Genomic DNA, 25,078 nt, shown 5'->3' with positions numbered 1-25,078 from the left:
CTCTGCAATTACTAACAAATGAGCACCTTTACAAGCATCCACCTTCCACCAAAAGTAAGCTTCCTTGAAAAATTAGTCAGAAAAAAGAAATCCTGCTGTATTCATTGATGTACTAGCACAGTCTGAATCCCTTTGAACTGCTCCTGAGAGTGTGATATATACCTCCCTTAGATAATTTCTTATACTAGGCTTTGTTTGGTTTTGAAACACAAGCCTAACTTTAAGTGCTATGGAAATCTGGAGACATCTCTAATCTCATCACTGCCTAGGATTCACTATGAAACATGCCTTTACATTTTTTTTATCCAGTAAACACACAAGTGGAAATGCACTCCTCAGAATAGCAATTTAAGAGAAACATCCCTCCCCCAAAACGAAGAAACACAACAGCAAGAGAGAAAAATTGGAAAGGAGATCAGCTTCTCTTTGAAGGGTCGGTACCTTTTCCTGGACAAAGCTGGCGTACCCCAAGGAGAGGGGAGAGAAGTCTCATTTGTCAGGCAAGGAGGGATCTGTTCTGCACGACTACAGACAAAACAGACAGGGGTAGGACAGAGAGGTTAGAGAAGAAACCAGAGGCCATAAGCTTGTTAGTTTTACAAAAGCACCAATAAAATAGTTACTTGGATCCACCCTTCAGAAACAACATGGATGACAAAGGACAAATTGAACGACAGCCTCAGGTGAACACACAGAAATGCAAAGTGTGCACAGGTCTTGTGGTGTGACTCTGCAGTGCTTGTTCAGTGCTCTGCTGAGATACCAGCAAAGCAGAACATCTTTCAGCGCTCAACAGCAGAAATTCAGAGGAGAAGTAAAGCTTCAGTAAATTAGATATAACCAACAGGAATAAGAAATAAAGTCAATGTAAATTCAATAACGAATGATGAACAGAAAATTTAAAGAAGAAAAAATCACTGAAAATAAAAGCCAAAAAAAAAAAAAAGGGAACTTCGTGAGGTATCTTATGCAACATCACCATGTGATTTACTTACCCCACTGTTCCCTCATTCTCTACTGTTAGCCAGTGTCAACTTCTAAGTATGAGTAACACACTCTTAATACAAACTGTCCTCCTGCTACCTGAATGCTTTAATAACACTTCAAAATGAGATTAATTAAACTGACTTCTGAAATTGGCTTTTTGGTGAATATGTCAGAGTGTGAGTGCGAGAGTGTGTTAGGGTGGTTTTTTTGTTGGTTTGTTAGTTGTTAAAATTTTCATTAAAGAAAAGAAAAGCACTAAGATCTCTTGCTTTGGGGGCAAGATGGCCCATCTTATTATAACAGGGTCACATACATTCAAAGGCTGGGGTATAAATAGCTTGAAGGTCCCAGATACAAAGGTTAGGTTTGTGTTTCATGTTTTGTACCTTAAATTGTGGCAAAAGCTACTTTAAGACAAGCCAGTCTTCAATACATATTTCACAAGGTTTTGTTGTCATTTTGAACCTTTAAAACACATTTCTGTTCATTTTGAGTCTCACTACAATTTAAATTCAAGTTGTTTCACTCTGGGAGTGTCTCCCAGTTAAATTAAAAAAAACAATAATTTACAGACTACCTAAAACTTTAAAGAACAAGCAAATCCATGCCAAACAAGATGTTCATCTTATGTGCAAGCAAGGAGAAAAAGAGGCACAGGGAAGGCCTTATCAGTCTCTAATACTACTTGGGAGATGGTCATAGCAGTAGAGCGTCCACCTCTCCTCCCAAATAACTAGCCAAAAGGCTAGAGGAAATGGCCTCAAGTTGAACCAGGGGAAGTTTAGATTTGATATTTGGAAAAAAAATTCACCAAAAGGTTTATCAAGCATTGGAACAGGCTGCCCTTGGATGGAGTTAAGTCATCATCCCTAGGGGTCTTTAAAAGATATGTAGATGTGGCACTGAAGGACATGTTTAGTGGTTGATTAGTAGTGCCAAACTTGGAGTTAGACCTGATCTTAAGAGTATTTTCCAGCCTAAATGATCCTATGTTTTTAAATTAATCATGGTATTATTTAATCATTTACTTTAAAGTTCCATATCAAATGAAACATGAAGTAGGTATGACATTCAACAACCAAATTTTCATTTCACTTAGTAAAAGCATAGTTTTTCTAATTATGATAATGCAACCTGTCAGCCTATCAACCAACAGGTTGCTTCAACACATCAAATATAACCATGAACTGATATCTCTATTTTAACTGCAGCCACGATAAAAACATCCAACATCAGAGAGAATGCTGTACACCCTGGAGAACACCAGCAAGCTAAGTCATTATTTGGTCAGATGTTAACACCTTATCCTCCTCTCAGTGGAGTGAAGGAAGAAAGAAGTAGATTAAAATGGAAATACAAAAGCAATGAAGGTATCTGAAGAGAACTATTCTGGGGAACACTAGTGTGGGGCAGGCAGAGAAGATGAAAGAAAAGGAAGGGAAAAAAAAGCAAAGGCCATACCTGTCAAAAGAATCCGTTGCTACCTTGTAGAGGTAAATAAAAAGTTTGCTGCAGTGTCTTAGAGTAGGTGACACAGAATCCAGGGATATTAGGTCATCGTCCAAAAGCCTTTGAAACAGTTGTGTATTTGAAGGGAAGACATTCAAGGGACTTATTTTCCTCAAGTCTGAGAAGCAGCCAAGTAATCGAACAGCATCTGCCAGTTTTTCATACTGGATCTCTGTCTTGAAGAAGTGAGAGTTGGCTGGCTCGTAGCGCATTGCTGCAGTCAATGTGCAGAACACAGTGTGAAGCAGTTCAAACACTTGGTTCTGGTTTACTTTTTCCCAGCCATTCTTAGGTGGTGAGCACAAAGATCTTTCCATGGCAACAAGTAAAGATGTGACGTACACAAATCCACCAACTTTCCTAAAAACAGTTCTTGTGCGGTGACTCTCTCTCAGCACCAAGAGTAGGGCCTGTAGGACAAAACAAACAATCAAAACAGGGAAACAACAGCAACAACAAGCAGCAGCATTACAAACAGCCTGGGAAAAAGGTAGGAACATTTTTGTTCACAAAACATTGTTGTGGCAGTAAAATCCTCGTGTCACTTGTCTGTCAGAACTTGGTAATGCCTGAAATCTCTGAAGGTCTACTTTTACTACAAAAATTCTGATAACTCAAAAGTTTACAAAATAAATAAAAGTATCAGGGGGCAAAGTAGAACATTGACCCTTATTTAGAAATAAGAAATTACCTTCCAACAGAAAAGACCTGACCAAGCCCAGAATGGAACCCAAAATTGCCAAATAATTCTCTTAGTGACTAGGTGGAGAGTATCTCTGTTAGAAAGGAATCTTCTCTGCCATCTCACTTCACAAACAATTTCAAACAAGAGAAGGCAAATTACTTCTTTCAGCAATGAGAATTCCAAACCTTGGTGCATCCTAACAGTCCCCTAGAAATCAACAATGCGGAAAGACCTGGCAGCTATGAATCCACAACAGAACTCAAATGTAACAACTCAGTTAGCAAATTCAGGCAGTAAAAGTTAGCCAAATATGCCCACTTATTTTTAGCTTTCCTCTATAAATCTTTGACTTGAGACTGAGACTATATTTTAAGAGTTTCTTCTCAAAAGTAAGCCGTAGAGAGAAACGAAAGTGGATAAAACCTTACTTGCTGAACAAATAAATGCAAAGCCATGGTATAAACAGCAGAAAATACATGAACTTGGGTACTAGAGAATAATACTCATTATCTGTGAAATCAGGAGGCAGAGAAGCCCCTCCATACAGCCAAAAACAAACAAAAAGGATACCTGTCATGGGAAGTTTGAACGACGTGTGAATAAAGAAGAAAAAGTCTCCCTACAGAAAGCATCATAAACAACAGAAAAATGTTACTGATACAGAAAAATAGGCCAGGGAGAATTTCCCATGACTGAAAGTTTACTTCTTCAGAATCAAGCTGCTTTTTTAAGCACTCAGAAGATAGGTAGTGAAATAGCAAGACTGTCATTCCTCTGAAGGCACCATCTCCTTTCTTGACAAACTTGAACAAACAGTAAGAGACACATCACCACACTGTTCTGGGCTGTCAGTTCCATAACCAAAACGTCTGAGAACAGCATCAAGGGAGGACAAGTACAACAGGTCAAGGGAAAGACAGAAATCCTGATTTTCTGTTAAATCCTCTGGGGAACTCCAATATCTTTTCCTTCCCCATAGGTATGGTGAATAACACATGCTCAAAAATTGCTCAAGACCTTCACAGACATTACACAGAAAATGAATAGTTTTATTACAAGCTTTTCTTTATGTCTTTTGGAATAATATGAAGCTGTTCATCTGCCAGAGAAATACTACAGCTCCTTTGAACAGAAATTAACCTAGATGCCTGAGTCCTCTTCTTTAAGACTCATTTGCTTTCTACTATTTGCCTCAGCTTTTCTACCCTAAAATAAATCAGTATTTTGTCAATTTAAAAAATAACATTAACTACTCTGAGGAGAAATTGTGGGTCTAGATTAGCAAACGAAATACCTAATACAACAGGAAACAGACAAGAGTTTTCTTGCTTCTTCCTCCACTCCCAGCCTTACTTTCTTACTATTCCATTATTTTGCTTAAGCAAGTTCTTCAGCTTTATCTTCTACTATGATCATTACAATTTGCATTTATATTAATTATTTCAGCATTCATAGATAAAAATTGGTAAAATAAGATGCCACAGAAAATGCAAGTCAGAGCTGAAAATAAATGTATGTTACTTGCTTGCCTTTTTTTTTGTTTGTATTCCCATTATTTTTAACTCAGTAAGAACCCACCAGGGAAAATTATCCTAACTGCAGAACCTAATTTTCTATCCACAAATGTGATGACGCTAAAAACATATTCACTAGCCTACAGCTCCAGTTCTGAAGCCTACCATGGATATAGATGGTAGAAAGGAAAAATAAAAGCATGGATCAAATATACGTATTTCAACTCCAGAGACAATCTACATACTACCTAAACATCACCCATCCAATCCAGCTCAATCCAACGCCCTTCTCAGTGTTTTCTCTCTTGGAACCGCACCGTAGGAGCAAGAGTGCTGAAGAAGAACCCTTCACGTACCCTTAGGATGTCAGTTTTGAGCTGCAGTTCCGTAGGTGGGGCCGAGTGCATCAGCCCCAGCAGGGTGCCCATGTCATCCTCTCCACTGGGTGACAACACCAGCTGCTGGATGATCATCAGCGCGTGCTGGCGGCACTGCGGATACTTCACAATGTTGTGCACGCACCTGGCACCACCAAACTCCCTGAAAATGCCTGCTCAGAAAGAGGGTGGCAGAGTAAGCACTTTTAAGAGTAAGCAAAATAAAAACAGTGGCAAATAATTACAACAAAACAACACCAAAAGTGTTACTTTTCATTTCTACAGAATGAAGGGCAGAGTTTTAGCTCTATGGATGTGAAATGATTTACTACTATTTTTCCTCCTCTAACACAAACAAAAATAGAACTTCAATGTCTTCTGACAAAATTTTTCACTCAAGGCATTGTGTACAAGGATGGAGGTCAGCTCTAAGAATTTCCTCAATAATTCTGTTTCTCCAACAGCAGTTACTCTTTACATGCTAGAGGTCAAAGGGTCTCAGGATGAAATAAAAAATGTACCAAACCCTCCGTGTTTTGTGAGGACCATATACTGTTCTGGTTTAGGGTAGTGTTATCTTACATTTAGTAATGACCTAAATGCACTATGTACTGAAAATATAACTGGGATGTTTCTGGGCATGAGCACTGGTTGAGAAGTGGTTCAGTCTATCCACATCATTTGTAAGATTCTGCAGATTTTTTGTGACAAGACCTATCCCTGTACAGATTAAGCATAAGTCAAACAATGTTTTTCAAGTTTGCTGGCTACTGTGATAACCAAAAATTATAAGAAAATTGATTCTGAAAGCATTACAAACCCCAAAGTGTATATATATGGCATATATAATGTGTGTTTAGTACAGTGTCAGGACCTAGAGCATTGCTCTTATGTTAATTACTGAAGATGAAAACTGACTGGGGAAATGGATCAATGCTGCATTACTGCATCAAAAGGGATAATTTTCCATGTGATGATAAACTCAAAGAGCAGCTTAAATGACCAAGTTCAGGATTAACAAGTTGATACGTTGATTCCCTCTAACATATATATATATATATATATATACACACACATATATATACACAGACATGAATCCCACTATCCATTTCCTGCCTCCTGCTTTTTCTGATGTCCTTTGGATCCTTTGACATGAATCCCATTATCCATTTCCTGTCTCCTGCTTTCTCTGATGTCCTTTGCATCAGAGATGGATTCAGTGCAAAAGGAGAGACCTCAGACCTTGAGACAGACGAGCTTGTTGCACTCCCCTTCAGAAGTAAAGCCCATCTCCTTTGTGGTCAGGTTTTCATAGAGACTGGGATAACATTTTATGTTTCTCCCACTCTTAGTGTAGGTTCTCAACTATCCAGCAAACCTGTGTGGGTCTGACATCCAAATTTCCTGTTGAAATGTAGTTGGCAGTTCTGCAATACTCTGGAAAGCTTATCAGAGAGATTGGTTTAAAATCAGAAACCAAGCACTGAGTGTGGTATGAATCACTGCAAGGCTGTGCCTACTTATGCTTCTGTGATGACCTATAACCCCTGCTGGCCTCTGGATACAGCGCCACTGCGCTCACATCCCAGTACAGACAGCAGCCAAACTCTTTGAGAAATAGTTTCTCAGCGCGTCCTGTATGCTCTGTCCTACTCCAGAACTGGGAGAGCTACTGATGAAATGAGGCCCTTGAACTCTCCAAGATTCCTCAGAAAAATCATCTGTGGCATCATCCCAAAGTGCTGATGTCTTTTACACTCCCACTGTTGTTTCTCCAGTGGATATTCAGATATTAAATCAGTCTTGAGAAGCAGCAAGGAGGTCCTGATGGCTGACTGATGCTTCCTAGGTGAGGTCAGGAATGCCATCTAACAGCAGTCAAGGATTTGTTGCAAGGCAGATGGATGCTACCACAGTCTCAAAATCACTAAGTCTTGGTTAATGAATTATAATACAGAACTGCCTTACATTTACAAAAGGACAACTGTAACAGAGCCCTGTTTGTACATATTGACTGGGAATAACTCTTTAATATAAATGAAAAAAGATCTTAACTAAAGGTACAGCCATTACATTAAGTAGACATGACACTGAACACTGAACTACATTTCTAATTATGTGCTTAAATTTTTGAATATCCAAACAGTCTTACAAACACTACCATGAATTATTATAGACCTGTTGAAGAGTGATGGGTCTGGTGTTTGCCTTCAAGTAAACAATACCAAAGAAATTTAAGTTAAACACTATCTTGTTCTCCTTATTTTATGCACTCTAGGCTATGCTGTCTGTTCTCTTTGCTAGGAAAACTTGGCCAGAGAGAACGTGTATTTCAGTGTAGTTGAATACTGGCCTGAAGATAGAAAGTCAAGACATGATTTTCTTTATACATATCTTGACAACAATCTCTTCACTCACCTGCATTTGTGTTTGATCCTTGTAGTAGTACTGTCAGGGTCTCCATAACCAATAAAGCCAGCTGCTTTTGGTCCTCAAATGAACTGTTTCTTGAATCCACTACAAAAAAAAAATTCAGAAGCTAAAGTCATAGAAAATATCACTCTTTTCAAAGATGCTTCTTAATACTTTCCATCAACACTTTTATTTTCTTTGCTTCTCCAGTGAGCATGCAGCCCAAAAATTTTCCAAAGCAAGCTGCGATTTAATCTACACATGCATTCCTGGGAAAGCTTAACCATGAATCATATGAAAAGTTAATTTTATAAAGACAATAATTTAAACTGAAGTTTTAGAGCATTGTGAGCTCCTGACATTGCAGCTATTGTTTCCTCAAGCCACAAAACACCACCAGTTGAAGATTAACTGCATCTGCTCTTGTTCAGTTTTCAGTACCTGAAAAGAGAAACTCTGCAGAAAACCCACAAAACTACACTCACATAATTACAGCAAACGTGCTGATTGCTTAACAGGTGTAGCAGACCAACACTGCAATTGGCATAGTACACACAGAGAAACACTCCAGGAAAAACAGTAGGGTTGTTGGTTATTTTAACTTACTCTAATAAAAGGTAAACCCCAACACAAGGACATGTGCACCCAGGTAGCACCCTGATTAGATGACAGTTTCATCCATTTATTTACAGGAATATAAGAACGGATGCGTTTTCCAATGGAGTTGAAGGGAGCAAAGCTTTGCAACTAACCTACAGCTATCACTCACTAATGAAGCTTCATACTATTAAATCCAGGTGAAACATCCAGCAGTTATGGTTAAAAATCAAGTGTCACTGATGCACACAAGCTTGACTGCAGTTTGAATGAAGAATGTAAAAAAAATTGTCTGTCTGTGCATGTAGGCTCCTATGGCACGTGGCAGAGCCTGCTTTGGAGGCCTAGCAGCTACAGCTTATCTGAGATGCTCCAGTCTGGAGACAACTCATCTTCATTTATTTTTTTTTAATGCTTAGAAAAATGTAGACCCAGCTTATAAAAGTCTCCTATTAAGAGCTCAGATATGCACTCTATAGTATTTTTTCAAATCTGCGGCTAAACACAAAGTTACAAAGTACCTTTTGTTAGGAGGAACATTGATGGTATGCATTGTCCCTATACTTTTTCCACATTAAGTAACAAATATTGAACCAGTACATCAAAAAATCATTTAGAAAGGAAAATACGAGCTTGTACTACTTTGCATTCATACAGCATCATTCATTAAAGTTAGCCTCGAGCTTCTCTCAAGAAACTGAGAAGCAATTCCAATGAGCTTTTAAGATGGCACAGCAGTCCTCAGCAGAATTCAGGCCTTGAGGTACATGTTCAGACTCTCTCCTTTCTCTTAAATACAAGACTCCAGTATTTCCAGCCAAAAAAGACAAGTATTAGAAAAATGGAAATGGACACACTACCTTGATCATTCAGTGCCTGAGTGGGATCTTTCAAAAGGGCTGCATATTTATGAAGAAGATTTACCATCACCTCCAGAAGCCCCACTTCCCTGAAGACATCCTTAAAGATGTAATCATGACGAGTGAACTTCAAGAGTGTCTTCATGGCAATGATGCTACACTGAAAAGAAGTGCTGGATTTTAAAAGGATGCTCACACTGATCAGTTCTTTACAGGGTATGTAATTCAAGCTGAAGACAACCAATTCCAGCATCTCAAAGTATTTGGTCTGCACTTCTGGAAGTTTAGGAATTTTCTCTGCAAACTGAGACAATGTGTGCTGCGATTCCAAAATGAAGTAGTTGGCATTGTCCGCCATATAAATATTCGTGATGGCATCAAGGATGATTTGTGCTAGATAGTTGGTTTTTGCTCTCAAAAACGCATTCTGGAGGACAGAAAATGCTTGAATATTCCTCACACTATGACCTAAATCAGGAAATAAAGTGGGATGGGAGGAAAAAGGAAAGAGAAAAGTTCTTAATTATCATAAACAATGAATACACTTATTAATCATGATCCATGCATTTTAATAAGTAGGAATAACAGTGTATGATGTCACTTTTAATAAAAACATCATTAAAATTAACTTCAAAAAAGCCTCTGCACATCCACTTACACTGCAAATTCCACAACCTACTATTCTTTAAGATGGCATCTTAATATATATTTGGTAGTAAGAGTTTATGTAAGCAGCTAAAGATGCTGATCAAAGATAATTTCTTTAAAATAGATAAGTACACTGATTTAGTGTTAAAATGTACATGGGGTACAGTCCTAGAGACAAAACAAAGCCGGCTCATGATGCACCCATGCCATAGGAGAACTCATTATAGCGACAGTGATAGGTTCTGTGTTCCATAACGCAGAACACAGCCCTTGCAGCTGGGAATAAAAAAAGCTATGGCAGGGTCCAGTACTATTAACAATTACAGAATTAAAACAGAGGGAAAGAGTTGTAAAGCATAAAGTAGCTATAATATTAGCACACAAATATCTCACAGCTTTAAACTCAGTCACACTTCGTCTTGTAAGTACCTTCAAGTTGACTGATATCTCATGCACTTAGCTAAAGAATACATCATTTATGAGTGTGCCCCAAAATTTTCTATGGGCAGATATTATTCTACTCAAAAGATGCCTTAAATTCAACTTTTTAAACTTCTGTAGGAATAGTACAAGACACAATGGACAGATCCCATGATACAGAAAACAACTAATGGTAAAATATAACTAACAAAATACACAATCAAGAGTGAGAACTTTAAAGACAATCTAAACAAAGCATTTAGGATACTTTAACAATAAAATCTTTTTTTTTTTCCAATAAAGGTATATGCAAACTTTTAACCTGATTTGAAAAGCCTTTCATAAACAAAAAATTCTTATTTATTATGTATTCTCTATGGCACACTACTCTCTTCATTTTTGTAAACTAAGTTGTCCCAGCTGAACAGTAAATGCAATTAACTACATGCCTAGCCTCCCCAGCTTCCATTTCAGTATTTCTCCAGAAGGCAAGAGAAAACTCCCTAGTAACAGAAGATTGGAACAATTTCACATCTGGAAGAATGTTAGTTACATTATAACACAGTTGTTCCTAAAAGGACTTATTCACATGCTTTCTTTACTATGAAAATGTTCAAATGAGGGGATTTAGAACTTCTTAAATGTGACAGGAACATAATAGTGTCAGATACAAGTATTAATATTCTAACTTAGTATCAACAGTTGTTCCAGGCAATCAAGTAGATTAATAAATTATTTTTGATTATTAGGAGGACCCCTGAAGAAACCAAATTCTAACCAGCTTTTCAGAGTTCATGAACTAAAATGATTTAAATGGAAATAATTGAGAAATTAGTAAATTGAGAAAACAAAGTCTTCATAAAAAGACAATTTTCAAACATTATGAAAAGCAGGTAAAAGGAACAGAGATGTCCTGACAACCACCACAAAGGAAAAGAACTCTTTTGCAGATTGCAACAGACCATGGTTCTCTCATATTATTGTACCAGACAAGCTGATTACCCTAAAAAAAATATTATCAAGACATGAAGAAATTAAACTCTGAGTGTTCACCTTCTTTGTATATTTAGTGCAAAAGAAAAACAATTTCTAAGAACAATGAACTCTCTCCATACCAGAGAAAGGATGTCACTGTCCAAGGAACCTAGGATGTATATTCATTAGTCTATAAATCTGTAAATGCAATCCTAGCGTAAACTTTTCTTGTGTAGTGGCATATCTCATAAAAGTTCAAAGTAGCTCTACGGTCACTATTAAATTCCAAACTCCTTAGTTACATACAAGACTAACCTGATTTTTAAGTTTATGCACAGGATATGAAACATGAGTTTATTTTTATACAACCCTTTGTCCCCCAAGACTTCCTCAACCTTATCTCCAAATTGTAATTGACTGGTTTCAACTACATCACAGATTTTATCGCTCTGATCACAGTGGTGATGAAATAACAATTTCAGTTCACAAGTTACATCTGCCTGAGCTGACAAAAGCTAGCAGAAAGCAAAGTGAAAAATGGGAAGGATTTAAAAATCAAAAAACCCCAAAAACAAACAAACAAAAACCAACCAACCAACAAAAAAAACCAAAAAACACCAAAAAAACAACCAAAAAAAAAATCAAGCCAGCCACATCAGCCTTTCATATCAATTTAGTAAGAGAGCAGCTTAAAACACTATAAATCAAATCAGTGCATCTCTCCAGTAAGATAATCTCTTCAAATCTCCACATAGAAAACTGTCAGCTCTGCAAGCTCTGCAGTGAAGAGGCTGGACCTGTCCTCAAAGACAAAAGACCTAAGCTTTCTTCTTTGGGTACCAAGCCCAAAATAAAATATTTGAGACCAAAATAACTGAGTATTTGATACAGAATCTTAGGTAAAGAACTTAGGCTTAGTTGCAAAGGGTTTGTGCAATACACAGCAAGCTCTGTATCTTGTCACTTGCACTTAGAACAACAAAAAAAGTAAACAGAGAGAAAGAAAGCAGACTCACCTTTGCCTGCAGGCTGTGGGACTGCAAATCCAGGTAGCAGGAAAGGTACTCCAGTGGTAACACCAGCAGGCTTTAATTCATTGACACCGTATGTTGTTAAGGAAGTTATCAAATTAACTAAGTCCTTCAAAGCATCCTTAGATTCAGCTTCTTTTGCCTGTTCTAACCTAAAGAAAATATAATAGGATCAAGTTAGCAGCACTAGTTTATCTGAATCAAATCACTTCAGTAAGGTCTGTTTTGTTCTATCAGTTTAGAGACTAATTTTACTGCCTGATTCCTGCAGTATTTTCCATGTCCATATGTCCTACCATTAGATTATTCAAACATTGGACTTAAAAGAGCAAACAGTTATTTGCCATAGGAATTTACCTCACAAATCTCTCCTTGAACTCAACAGTCAGCAGAGAGACATGAAAAATTACATTAAGAATCCTCTCACAGACATGAAGATACTGTAGAGGGAAAGTATAGGATAGTCTGTAATTAAATAGATCTGTAATTAACTTGCTAGACTACATCTGCCACTTTGAGAGTGAATATTTTGTGCTAATGAAATGGTATCTTGGTAAAGGCCTAGCACTCACAAGCATGGGATGAAGCACGCCCACTAGAACTACAAACTCTTAGCACCTTTGAACACAAGAGAATGGAAATGCTAATCCCATTCCAACCATTTACTGACAGGAACACACCATCAGACCAAATCCTAAAAACTGACTCTGAATCCTAACACCATCCTCATTTTCCTGCCACTTCACCACAAACAAAACCATGTTTAATTATTTACTAACTGTAGATCTCAGGAGTAAACTGGGGTCCACATTCTTCTATAGACTCAGGCAGTGCAAGCTCTGTTTTGCTTCTTGCTGACAAATGATTGTGGGAGCCCTTCACAAGCAGCTCATTCTGCATCCTCCATCTTCTCAGCCAGATGTGGCTGAGGAAGGAACCTCCTTCAAACAAGAACCTCCTGCAAACAACCACTACAGAAGCACAGAGCTCACCTATTATCATTCTACTAATCCTCCACATGCCCTTCACATCATCCAGATGAAATTACCAAAGTGCTCCTCCTGCCCTCACAGATCTTCTGCAATTTCTTACTGAGCCACCTTCTTCACACATCCTTCTGCTTTTCCAGCTCCAAAGCCTTTCTTCTTTGCAGCTTGAGACCCAGTGTCCAGATTTCATACCCTCACATGACAGTTATCATCATAAAAGTGCCCCAGAGTGAACAAGTCTCTGTAGGCAGGTTTGAGCCAAAACAGGAAGAATACATCACTGTCGTCCATCACTGACCAATGCATGGGCTCATTCAAGATCACTGTTTTTTGCAAGGAACTATTTTCTTCTAGAAAACCCCCTCAGGAAGAAATGAGGATAACACATTCCTATGCTATTAACCTTTACTGATGTCACCTGATGATCCCAGGTGTCCTCCTTTTTCAATGAGACATTCAAATCTCTAGATTTCCTATATATTTGGCAGGGATCCCCCATTCTTTGATCTAAGGATATGCAAGCTTAGGGGAGAATTTGTTTAAAACACTTGATCTACAGAGAATCACTTTAGTACCTCAACATGTAATATGACAGCATGTTCCCCTCATATTTCCCCTAAACTCTGGCTGACAGCTTCTGGAAAACAACTGCATTTGAATTATACTACTTTGAATTAATGCATTAGGGAATATAACATACTCCAAAACTCCACTTATAGAACAAGAAAAATAACAATTCCTTAACAGGTGCTTTAGCTTTTGTGGCACCAAAGGTAACTTATGAGTAATTTTAAGTGTGATTAAAAATGTCAAATGCCATGCCTATGTCTGGTATCCATTTAAAACAAACAGAAATCTCCCTAAGAAGTATATAATGTAGTGGAAAATTTAGTTCAAATATTTGGGTGCCAAACTTCAGCATACTAACACCAAAAATAGGAGATAACAACATTGGCATTTCTTAGTAATAATGTCTGAAGCATCTTTGACCCAAATATACGTCATAAGGCGTACACTTATAGTTACCCAGTATGTACCTTGGATTCATAAAATATATATATTTTACAATAGCAACAGCTAAGCATTCTTCTTCAAAACTTCATATTCAAACAAAGCAACACAGACTTTACATAGATTTTACACAAATAAAGCAATAGACACTCTTTTCTTTCTCAGTCAGAAAATTAAAGAAGTTTCTTTCATGGAAAGAAAAGAGATCATGGATAAATCACATAACAAAGGTTTTTTGGGCAGGCATTATCATTACCATATTTTTTAATGCATTAGCAGCTTAGAAGTACTTTTAATTAGGAAAAAAACCCTTTTCCCTCATAGGATTCACCACATTTACATATGGGATTTTTCCTTATGATAGCATGATAAGACAATAATTATAGAATTATTTAGGTTGGAAAAGACCTTCAAGATCATTGAATCCAGCTGTTAACCCAACACAGCCAAGCCCACCACTAAACCACTCCCTTAGGCAAAACAAAACAAACTCCAACCACTCAAAAATCACTAGTTGCAGCCAAAATTTTATGTTCTGGATACTCTCTAAATATTTAGTACCAGTTTTTTTAAGCAACTGCTATCTTTCCAAAGCAAGAAACACTTAGTAATAAACCAGTACTAAAGAACAAGAAGTTCAACAATGTAGTTTAATAAATGAAGAGAAACACAGAATTCAATGTTTTGGTCTTAATATTTTAATTCCATAATTATCTATAATCACTTATTGTTTAAACCTATTCATTTACTCTTTATTAAGAAAACTTTTTTTGAAAAATTCTCAGTGATCTGTCTACATTTCTTCAAGCATTTTTGCCTACCTGAGGAGAAGGTCACAGAGGAAGTTGTATCCTTGCCATATCCTAAAATCATCCAACAACGTTTGGGATACATCACTGGAGTCTTTGAGAAAACAAGAAAGTCCAGCAAACATCTCAACTATTTCTAGGGGAGAAAGGTCATCAGACTGCTGCATGTTCTGGACACATGTGGACAAACATTCCTTTTCTGAAAAGAATTGCAGTGGATAAATTTAGGATTTTACTGACATTAATGACAGCAAGAGGCATAACCAACACACAAAACACAGCAATAAAATTCAAGTATCTCTTGTCACAGAACACTTAATACTACTTGAGGATGAGAAGGATTCTCAAATGGCTTTGGATCAGAACCCTAACCTCTTTTTGCCAACCTCTTCCTCCCTTTTACAACCTTTACTCTTGTAAGGAGGAAACTGTGTAGATAAATACTAATTTTTACCTAAAAAGTCCGACCAGATAACTCAACAAAATAAAAAGACAAATATGGCAACTGTAAGTAATTCTAAACCATATTTTTTCTTTTAAAACACAAAGTTATACAAAGCACTAACTTGAAGTGTTATTAAATCCATACATATAAACCCTTACAACTTGTCATCTTATTCCTTCTCTGGTTGGCATTTCATTAGCTGGCATCAAAGAGACATAGTTGCCTTGCCCAGCATAATTCTCATATTCCATCAGTTCAGTAGGTCAGTAACAAAGTTTCCTCAAATCTATAGTGAGATTTTAAGTTGCACTCTGTTTTAAAGATGCTCCCTTCAATTATTTGCTAGTTTAGCTTTGCAGCATGCACAACACAAGCACAAATCTTTCTAGCTAGACTGATAACAAAATTTTTCAGAGGTTAAATCAGAGCATGAGAGCGTGAAAGATGCTCCTTTGCATATGATGAAATATCTTAAATTTTTCCTGAATATAAGTTGAGTCTTGTGACAGATGTTGTTATCTCTTAAGTCAGGTTCACTTTTTTAATCAAAAAGAAAGAGGTAATGCTTACTGGCTTTCTTTCTAAAACTCCATTTCACTTTTTAAAGAACCTAGAGTATCTTTCCACATGCCAGCTTCCCTCCTCTATGGATCAAGCCCATAGAGAAGTAGTAATGATAGCAACTGTAACACGCCAAATGACAGTCAAAACTCCAGTTATTTTCTTTGTTGCACTTAATAACAGCTTCACACATATACATACACCTTCTACACTCATCAAAAGCCCACCAGAAGCCTATCACCTTTTAAGTCCTAAAAACACTCAACTGGTGACTACGCTGTGCTTTGAGTGATACAGTACATTCACATCTTTTTGACTGGAATTGGAAACACACTGCTAGCAGAAGAAAAAAAAAACAGACTGAAATTTTCTCTGAAATATGTGAGAGCAGGGTGATGTATTCAATCAACCATCAATATAGAGCCTTGTAGCCACTTGTTTCTCAGGGTGTGAGCAACCCAAAATTGTGGGTTTCTTCTTTTCCAGTAGGTGTACACTGCTAAAATGTGTAAGGATGTTAGTTCACTCCAACAGTCAGTCCAATTAAAAACTACAAAGGCTTCCTATGTTGCTCCTCAGTCTAAAGGCCTTAAATATAATATTAGAAACCCTATTATCAGATTTCTTACCTCAAGTCCTGCATACCTAAACACCCATATGGTTTTCAATTAGTGCAAAAAGAATAATTTGTATGCAAAGCTGCTTCCAGGCAGCTAATATCCTCTCCAAACAGTGGTTTTCATCTGCAAGTTGTCAACCAGCTTGGCACCTCCCTTTTTACCAACTCCTTGCAAAGATAGATGATGACTAAAATACTGCTTTCATTAGCTACCAAAATCTGTAACCAGCTAATGTCCCTATACAGTTTCCATGCCAGCAACAGCCAGGATCTACTTGTCTTAAAAATGGACAGGAGACAAACTGGAATGATTCTGGATGCTTCATTCATTTAGTGACTTACAGGCTGGATTAAGCCCATGAGTTAACTTAACTTGGCCTTCAGAATGCACAAAATCTTCAATCTGTAAAGCAAGGTGGGGAAGATGAGGGCCTGGCAGAAGAAATGCAGGCTGACTGAAGTGCCAGCAATCCAGTCAGCGACAGACCAGGGAAAACATAAGGGCTCCAAACCCATCCAGCACAGGTATGGTTCTCAGCCAAGCAAAGAGCCTCCATGGGCCAGGCCCTAGAAACAACATCCTTGGGTTGGGAAAGCTGGGCTGGACCACAGGGGAGGAAGACAGCTGCCTGCTAAGAATTAATGCATCTTCACAGCAAATGTTTTTCAAAACAGGCAGTTACTGAAGTTACCAAAAGCCTTTCCTTTTGGTTATCATGAATGCTACACCAAAACATGAAACTCTCCTTCCAGATTAAACTGAAAGGTGAATGAGACAGACTCAGCTCTCTCACTACATAACAGCTCAGAAATGTTATCTGTATGTAAACTAGCACATGTCCAAACTAAAAGCCTAGAAGCTTCCCTATTATTTTCATGCCTATTTCCCAAATAAGAAAAATATGAAAGAAGAGCAGGAAAAAATCCCAATAAATAATACCAAAGAAAGAGCCATACCATGGATGTATTTCACTACATTGACACTCAGGCCATGACGAGATATGGTCATTAGTACTTCTCCTGCACTCTTCCTCCAAGGCAGGTTATAGGGAGGGCACCATGAGGTTATTGCACTGAATAGAAGCTGGAGATCATCCTTCTGAGCCAGTTCTTCCGCCGGGGACACAAAACTGCACAATTTTACTAGGATCTGAAATAGGAAGTCATTAAACAACTAGCATTAGTACCTGTATCACTGAAAATTTTGCCTAGACTTAGTAAAAGGTGAAACATTCTTCCAGTGAGGAAACATTAAAAAAGGTAATTTTCTGTTTTCTCTTTGTGTGTTTCTATACTTTGAACACAAGACAAGGTTATGTGACACATGGTTATTTCAAGTCCCAGTTCAGTTTAAAATGCTTACCAGAAGACTGGGAAGCAGAATTTAAATCTCTTTGGCTGACACAGCATATTTGCATGGATACCAGAATATTCCATTCTTGGAGAATCTGCCAGTTGCCTAATTTGCAGGTTTAAATTCTGCACTGAGGGAGAAGCCTTGTGAGGAAAACTGCTGTATTCCTTCCTAATGCAGGAAGAAGGCTATTGATGGGTTGTTGGCACAGCAGCAACCATAACATTTTGGTCATAATAAGTTTGTCAGGAAAGGCTACAGCAAAACTGCAAACCTACCTGAATAACTGGCACCTGGTCTGAATTTCCTAATTACCAAAACCAAGACAAAATGCAGCTGTGTAAGTGAAGTTACTACATCGCACTCCCTTTTCTGCATGTTTTGAAATGTCTGATTTTTTGCATCTCGTGCAGGAAAAACTCAGGCTCCCTCTCAGAAAACTGGAGAGAGGCTGTCTGCAACTGGATGGGGAGGTCTGAAACCTCACTCGATCCAGTCAGTTCATTTGAGAGCACCACTTTATTATCAATACTAGCCTTTTTTACATCTATTTCAATCAGTAACAGCCAAAGGTAACAAGTACTAGGACCAGTTAGATGAAAACAGAATAGTAGTCCACATGTTGCTCTTTTAAATATCTGTACAGAAAAGCAGCACAGATTTCTATGCAAGAGGTATTTGTCAAAGACAAAAAACCAGAGGAAGAGTGGGAATTTACCCTCAACTGTGCTTGCAGGAAAATCCACCTCTCTCTTAGCTATCGGTTTTTTAAGAATCAAGGAAAAGTAAAACCTGGCTCAAGTGAAAAGTTTCTAGACTTTGCTCACATGGAGTATTCACATTCCTCCTGCAAATTCCCTGACCTATTTTACCTTTCTTACCTGTACAAAGACTTTCTGTAGTAGCGCTCGGCGCTCTGCGAGAGGTAGCTCATTCTGTGCTCCTCCAACTACCTCAGGCACGTGTGGAAGGTCAAAAAACAGATACAGACATTTAACAAGTGTGGAAGGCACTGACATTGTAGTCATGCAGTCCACAGTTTTCTGAGGAAGAAGAAAACACAGCGAAAAAATACCAGTTCAGCATATTGTATATTCCAAACATAATAATGCAGTTGATTGAAATGCTGTTTTTTCTTTCTCACACCTTTGGCGATGTGTTGACACAGCAGTACAGATTCACCATCTATTCTTGAGTGCCTATCCAAACAGTAATTTTAAAAATAGGATGATTTATTTACATTACAACAGCACCTCATAGCCACAGTTCAGAGCAATCAATGCACAGGACAGAAACAAAACCTGTCAGTCTCTGCCAACAGAAGTTAACAAGTTAATTACAAGACCTTCAGCCAAGCCCTCATCAGCTATCAATTCTTTGTAGTAGGAGAAATGGGAGTGAGAGGAGGACATTTCAATTTATGCTCTCACTTGGCAAGAAGGTGTAAGGAGCTGTAAGAAGCAAGGTAGTAGAAAATATGAAAGCATCAGTAGGAAGAAAAGACAAATTGGTGTGGAGGCTGGTGACATACTAAAACAGAGATAAAATGATGTGCTGAATTACAAAGGCAGATTGGAGCAGAAATAACAAACCACACAGCTGCCCAGTATACTGCCAGAGAAAGATCTCTGATGGAGCACAGCACCAGAAGCAGAGGCAGGAATGATTCACTACCGCCCCCATTCACCACTGCTGCTGGCCTTGCTTTTTCCAGCTGCTGTGGCCCTCCTCCAGTGAGGTGTGCAAAGTTCAAGGTCTGAACTCTTTAGGTGCTCTATGTGACATGCATCTCATGGGGCACTAAGCAGCAGCATGCAAGAGAAGCCTTTGGGCAGTAATAAAAGTTGCATGCATTATTCAAAAGAACATTATAAATTCAAGTCCCAAAACTACTCTTTTTTTCAGGCAACTGAAACCATAAGGAGCTAAAGCATAAGTCCTGTGGTAATACAAGAGAAAGAGGATCTTCACACAGAAAAGCAGAATATAGTTACATCTTTTGGTGAGTGTTCATGCAGCTGATTTTATTATTGCTTTTGTCTCTTCCACTCCATAATTTATCTGTAACTTTGCTGTTTCAGACTAACCTGTCCTGATGAAGCTAGTAAATTGATTGTGGTGAGCAGCATCCAACCTCTACTTGCTTCTTCACTTTGATTGACCTCCAGAAACTGGACTATGGCACGACTTGCAGCCTCTGTAGGGGCAGTAAAAAGAAAAAAAGCAGTAAGAACTCAGTCTGCTAGCCTGGAGAAAGGAACGCATCCTCTCAGCAGCCCCAAGCACGGAGCATAAATTCACCTTTACAGCACTACTTAAAAAGGGGACTAGGCTTAGGCCTATGCCTTCCAGACACACATTCCAGTCTTACACATACACTGGCTTTGACACTGGCAAGGCTGCAAGAAGTACATTCTTTGGTCATGCATCATCCTTTGACCAGCAGACAGATTTGAGTAACCTGCAGCGACATCTGTTAGAGCAGTTTTGCTTTATCAATATATAATATATTTTTTCCAAGGACATGAAGTCACCATCAATTAGCGGCCTCTGTGGAGATAGCTGAAATTTCTGAAAAAAAAGCTGCACTGAAACAACAGTATGGATGATAATGGGGATTTTGGGGAAGCAGAAGTGCTGAAAGACAAAAGGAATAAAAAACCAGGGAAAAAAGTAACATTGAGAGTATGATCAGCAATTACCACATCCCCATCCGATATTTTTTGAGAATGAAAACAGTAACAGCTTACAGATAATTCTTATGATTGAGAACCACTTCTGGATGCTATTCCATATCAGTCAGAGCCAAAGACAAATACTCAAACTAGTAAACAAATTATCAGCCTCAATAAATAAATCAAGAGAAAATGCAACCCTATATCATCACTGCTGCATGAATACACACTTATGTAAGAAGCCTAAAATGCCAGTTGTGATGTCTGCCCTTTACCTTTAAGAGATATCTAAAAACATTTTTCATTAATAACTGTGTATCAATCATCTCCTGTGCTTTTAGTGTCAACTAGGGCAGAAAAGGAAGGTGAATAATATCACATAAAAAAGAAATTACAAAGAAATTACTAATGGAGGAATAAATCTGCAACTGAAGAAAAATCCCATTTTAATATTGGCTTGGTTGCTTCACCTGCTGTTGAGATTCCCCAGCACACACCTGGGAAGTTTATTTGAAAGGCAGCACATTTCATGTGGCCAAGTACTTATCAAACTTGTAGTATCAATTACAGTGAGAAGATCACTTTCTGAAGCATCACACTGTAAGCTGTGCAGATTTGCTTCATTTGTTCAACAGCTCCTCTCTCATGTTTTTGTCGGGCAGACTTTTTTCCATAATAAACTTTTGTACAAACCGCTGGCTTTTCCAATTCTGGTGCTAAAGTAAGGAGAGGCCCCTACCACTTCCCTCCATGAGACTGAGATAAAGTTTGAGATACCAAGGTGAAAAGTAAGGCAATTTATAAAACTCACACAAACAAGGACAAGTAGGAATTTCCCAGCATGCTGACCTGAAATTATCGGTGCAAAGCACTGGTCAGATGGTTGGGTATATGAACAGGCCAACCTAGCAAGCACAACAGCCATGACACACTTGCATTCCCTATACTAAAGGCATAGGCAAAATGCCAGAATTCCTGACAAAAGCTGGTTTTCCTAAGTTCTGAGAGTCAAGCATGTCTAAAGCATGCCCTGCTGCTACAAGTGCCCCACTAGCACAGCATAAGGAGTGATTTTGTAGGCCTATTACTTTTCTATCCCACCGCAGACAGAGCTGGGCAATCAGTCTCTGCCTGCAAGAGACTGCACACCAAACTGGGTGTGCACAGCCTCCTTTGGGCACAGTCTCCAAAGCCACCTATGGAATAAGGGCTGGTTCAGTTATCTTTGAAAGTGAAACTCAGGGGTTAAGTCCATGCTTCTGAAGAAGTTGTCATGCTGCTGGCATCCTGGCATAGCAGTTGAACACTATAAATAGCAGTTTCAAAACTGTCACTCTTAATTAAGCACTACCTAAAACACAGACAGCATTTTAAGTGCTGGAACACGTTCTCTTGTCATCTGCTCTGAGCAAATTTGATAGCGCTATCATTTAAGATTACCTTCTATCATCAGCACTAGTCTTAATTTATTCCTTGTACCTTTCCCCTGTTTTTGAAGAGCCCAAGACATCATTTAATATAACATCCTCTATGTGCCCCACTCAGATGTCCTTAGTCCTTCAACTTCTGCTGCAGAAGAAAGCCAGCGCAGGAGCAGGATATGCTAACTAGTAAAAACAGCAAAAAGGCAAAGAGAAAAACCTATAAAATAATATGTAAATATACCTATTGAGACAATGGTGCAAGCATGTACATATGAGTATGACCATGACTATGTAGTTACATGGTTAATACACAGGAGTCAGATTTTCCAGCATGGATTTAGTATATATGGGATAGAGGCTTGGTAGAATCAAACAACAAGATTTTTCTCATGTGTAAGAAGTGCACTGCATCCTGGACTTCAGAAAACCAAAAGGTAGCAAGCAGTGGGATTAGAGTAATTCAGATGGGTAGCAAAAATCACGCTACAAGCACTGCAAGCAATGTTGTTGCCTATAACAATAGCACTAAGGGCAAATTTAGTACAAGAAGCTTTTAGTTAGATGATCAAGAACCATAAACAGCATATAACAGCATAATCAGACTTCTGTAAAACTTATTCTGGAGGGCAATATTACCGAAAAAAAAAAATCTGTTCATCTGCCAAGGGTGGGAGGGGAGGTGCAGTCAAAGGTATGGAAGGGTGTGTCAGGAGGTGCTGAAGGTGAAGCTGAAGTCAGGGATCCTTTCTCTAATGGAACCTTCTAGAAGTCTCTGCTTCGTCTTTTGGGAAATGCCTGAAAACACAGTCAGGTATCTAAAGTTACAGAATACAAATAATTCTAACTACCTAGATAGTAAGAGAAGTATCAACCCAAATAAAAACGTGATGGCACAAAGTCTGCCTTCCATCATCAGGAGCAGAGTTGGGCTGTCATCACACGTGGCAGATATGAAGTGGCTGATGCCTTTGCAGTGTGCAGGAATGGAGGGCTGCCCATCTGGAGATAAACAACCCAACCGTGCCAGCTTCTAGCCTCACTAAGGCAGATGATAAAAGAACACTTTCTAGGATCTCTTGGAAAGGCACTATATTGTACTACACTTGCCTTGCATAAGATGTGGTAGAAAGCACCAAAAGCAAACAGAAAGATTGACCAAAAGTAATAAGATATAGGAGTTGTTGATCAGAACTGGCTTTTAATGAATAGTAGCTGACAGGACACTTCTTTTTCCCTTCCAGAGCAATTTCAATAAACACAAACCAGAATCACCTTATAAAGCAAAGTCCCCCACAGAACAGGAGGAACATATATATGCAATGAAAAGATGTGCAATTCCAGCATGCGAAATAATTTCCAACAGTCTCTTCTCAGAAGAAAAGTTAACATACCTAAAAAAGTCTGAAAGCAGCCCCTAAGCGCACTTCTTTTATTGACAAAGATACTCCCTATCAGGAAAACTTCAGACTTCATTAAGGAGCCTGAAACACACCTTAATAACAGAAGATCCCTTCAATTATCATCTGTAATTCACCCAAATGCAAGATGCACTTAAACAAATTATACTAACTTCTGTGGATTAAGGATAAACATAAAATTAGTTCTGCTGATGTGACAGAGATTAACTAAAAAAAAACCCAAAAAAAAACCCCAAAAAAACCAAAACAAAACCCCAAAAAACCCATTAGTTTGAAGATTAATGAATCTTTAAGAAGAATAAAGGTAGGCATTCTCAGAGGCCAAATATCAAGAACAGATGTGGTTTTCTGCAATGATGATAGATGTTTATCAACTTATCTCCCAAAATGGTTTGATGATGAGATAATGACAGTCTTTCACCAGATCTGCTAGAAAAATGCCTGAGGAGGTTAAAAGGATTTTCAGTGATGAAACAGTTTGAGTAAATCTGTGAAATTAGGAGGAAAATAAAGAAACTGGGGGTAGAACCCTTCCCCCCACAAAAACCCACAAACTAAAAAAAAAATAAGAATACCAAAAAAACAAACCCAAAACCAAACAAACCAAGAAAAACACTCCCTAAAAACTATAAAGGGTGGGGGAAAAAAAAAAAAATCAAACTGAAAACAAACCAACTCGCCCCTCCTACCCCCCCCAAAAATAAACCTTTAAAAAAGACAAAATCACTCAAGGTTCTGACAGTATAAACAACAACTGAAAGTGCTGGAGGTAGGAAGGATTAGCTGAACAGCCCAGCAGTACAGTAAAAATAAATCTAGCATTCAATAGTAAACACCGTAACAAACATAAACAAAAAATGTTGCAAATATGAAATTAAAAACTGACTGAAATTAATAATGACACAGCTTAACTGAACTTAGAAGGTGTACAAAGCAGTGATGTACACTAGCTATCCAAATAAAATCACCAAAAAAAATCAAACAAACTTTTGAAACTGTCTTTGAAGGGAGGCTAAAAAGTTCCAGACCTGTGATGTACCACTTTGCTTTCTCACTGTTCAGTTTTCTACCCTTCTTCAGTTTCACTTGTCCTTGTAACCACTTATTCATATTCTGTCTACAGTATGGCTTTCCAGGTAGCAGGACTGCCCATCACTTAGGGAATCATTCTGAATCTCCCTGGGATAAATGTTAATGCATTAAATAATGGGCCCTGACTGGATGTCATTTGGTGTGCTTGAGATGCAGACAATGGAGAGGACTGAGTTAGAAACCCATTTTAGTAAAAATGGAATAATCACTACCACAAATAATAACCAGTACCCACCAAATAACAGGTTTGCACACCCTCAACTGATGAAGTAGGAGAAGCTGTTTAGAGCGAAAGAGATGTGTTGGTTAGAGCCTGGTGCTAATAACACCAGGTTATGGGTACAGGTTGTGGGTACAGTTCATGTAGGGGCCACTGACCTAAGAGTTGAACTTGATGATCCTTGTGGCTCCCTTCCAACTCAGAATATTCTCCAATTCCTTCCCTAGCAACCTTAGTTTAAAGACATGCTGTTAGAATATCTGCAAAATCACAGAACCACCAACTTCACCCAGAGTATATCTTTAGAAAAACACATTAAATGAAAGTGTGCTTTCTCTCCAGCCAAAGTAGCCATTAGTAGCCACATTGTTCTACCAAGTTTCAGCTGTGCCTGTCCCTTTTTTCAGAAGTGTTTTTCAGCTCTGAGCCAGATGCACTTGCTCCCA

General features: G+C 38.3%; 1 protein-coding gene across 1 annotated transcript in view; it reads right to left on the bottom strand.

The window, feature by feature from the left end:
* Positions 1-25,078, bottom strand: part of WDFY3 (WD repeat and FYVE domain containing 3) — a 151,730-nt gene that overhangs the window by 67,161 nt on the left and 59,491 nt on the right. Inside the window, 10 exon segments of the mRNA XM_054514773.1 lie at positions 442-525; positions 2,449-2,906; positions 5,052-5,245; positions 7,491-7,589; positions 8,942-9,409; positions 12,001-12,167; positions 14,837-15,023; positions 17,407-17,599; positions 18,685-18,846; positions 19,891-20,000. Of these exon segments, the coding sequence (XP_054370748.1) occupies positions 442-525; positions 2,449-2,906; positions 5,052-5,245; positions 7,491-7,589; positions 8,942-9,409; positions 12,001-12,167; positions 14,837-15,023; positions 17,407-17,599; positions 18,685-18,846; positions 19,891-20,000 (2,122 nt within the window).

This window comes from Molothrus ater, chromosome 4 (assembly GCF_012460135.2).
Source record: "Molothrus ater isolate BHLD 08-10-18 breed brown headed cowbird chromosome 4, BPBGC_Mater_1.1, whole genome shotgun sequence".
Classification (NCBI taxonomy): domain Eukaryota; kingdom Metazoa; phylum Chordata; class Aves; order Passeriformes; family Icteridae; genus Molothrus; species Molothrus ater.
Note: the sequence above shows the minus strand (reverse complement) of the source record. Positions and strands in the feature narration are given on the sequence as shown.